The 985-nt window shown below is 54.9% G+C and overlaps 1 protein-coding gene across 1 annotated transcript in view; it reads left to right on the top strand.

The window, feature by feature from the left end:
- Window positions 1–309, top strand: part of EMH_0016050 (uncharacterized protein) — a gene marked incomplete at both ends in the record, with an annotated part of 4874 nt that extends 4565 nt beyond the window's left edge. The window contains one exon of the mRNA XM_013500535.1: window positions 15–309. Within this exon, the coding sequence (XP_013355989.1) occupies window positions 15–309 (295 nt within the window). The remainder of the gene's footprint in view (window positions 1–14) is intronic.
- Window positions 310–985: the final 676 nt, after the last annotated feature.

Genomic DNA, 985 nt, shown 5'->3' with positions numbered 1-985 from the left:
CTGCCCCTCTGCAGCTGTCCGAGCAGCATCAAGCTCAGACGCATTGCACTACGGCTGCTCCGGCTGCCCGAGGCCTATGCTAGTCTTCCTCCTCACGAGCTGGGGCCTCTTCTTGAGAGCCACTGGGTTGTCGTAGAGGGGGGGGAAAAGGAAGAAGGCGGCGCCTCTGTGATGCAGCGCCTCCTTCGGGCTCGAGACTGCTGTCGCCTCTGCTACAAAACACACCCCGTGGCAAAGGCTTTCCCCCATATGGGGTGGAGATACAGGTCTCCCCTAGAGCAGGGAGAGGCCTCTCACGAACAGCTCTAAGTTTTTTGTCAAGCTATAAGGGTCTACGCGACGGGGCCTGGCGGTTCTGTAGTTAACTGAAGCGAATACCCACGGAAACCTTGTGGCGGAGGCACACTTTCTGAAACACCCTGCAAGTTCAGCTGCGATTCAGTACTTTCTCCAGGTCTTATGTCTCTCACCGAAGCACGCATGGGGGCGGACAGGGCACAGTTCAAGAAACAGCCAGTATATTCATGTAGCAAGCGTCCGGCGACTTTGCTTTCTGTGGTATCGACGGCGCTGTTGGGGCCTCCGGGCTGTTACTTGTTTTTTCTTTGNCGGCGACTTTGCTTTCTGTGGTATCGACGGCGCTGTTGGGGCCTCCGGGCTGTTACTTGTTTTTTCTTTGTTTTGCTGACTTCGAATTCTAGAAAGCACGGACGCCGAAGTTCTTCGCCGTCGCCTTTCTCTGAATTGCTTCACACACACGATGGGGTGCTCGTGAGTGCGACCAGGCCATATCCAGAGCAAAGCTTCTAGTTCGTGTCAAGAGATGTTTTCTCTCTCCTGCTCACGACGCTGGCTTGTGCATGTGGCGACGGGTTTCGTAGCATATCAGTAGTGGAGAGATGTCACAGCTTCTTCCGCCTCCGTGGGGTTTGAAGGTTGCATACTTCTCTGCGTCGTCTTATCCTTCGGCAAGGGATTTTCGCAA

Source organism: Eimeria mitis, genomic scaffold (genome assembly GCF_000499745.2).
Source record: "Eimeria mitis Houghton genomic scaffold, Emh_scaff551, whole genome shotgun sequence".
Lineage (NCBI taxonomy): Eukaryota > Apicomplexa > Conoidasida > Eucoccidiorida > Eimeriidae > Eimeria > Eimeria mitis.
The sequence above is the reverse complement of the archived record's forward strand: the minus strand, read 5'-3'. Positions and strand labels throughout refer to the sequence as shown.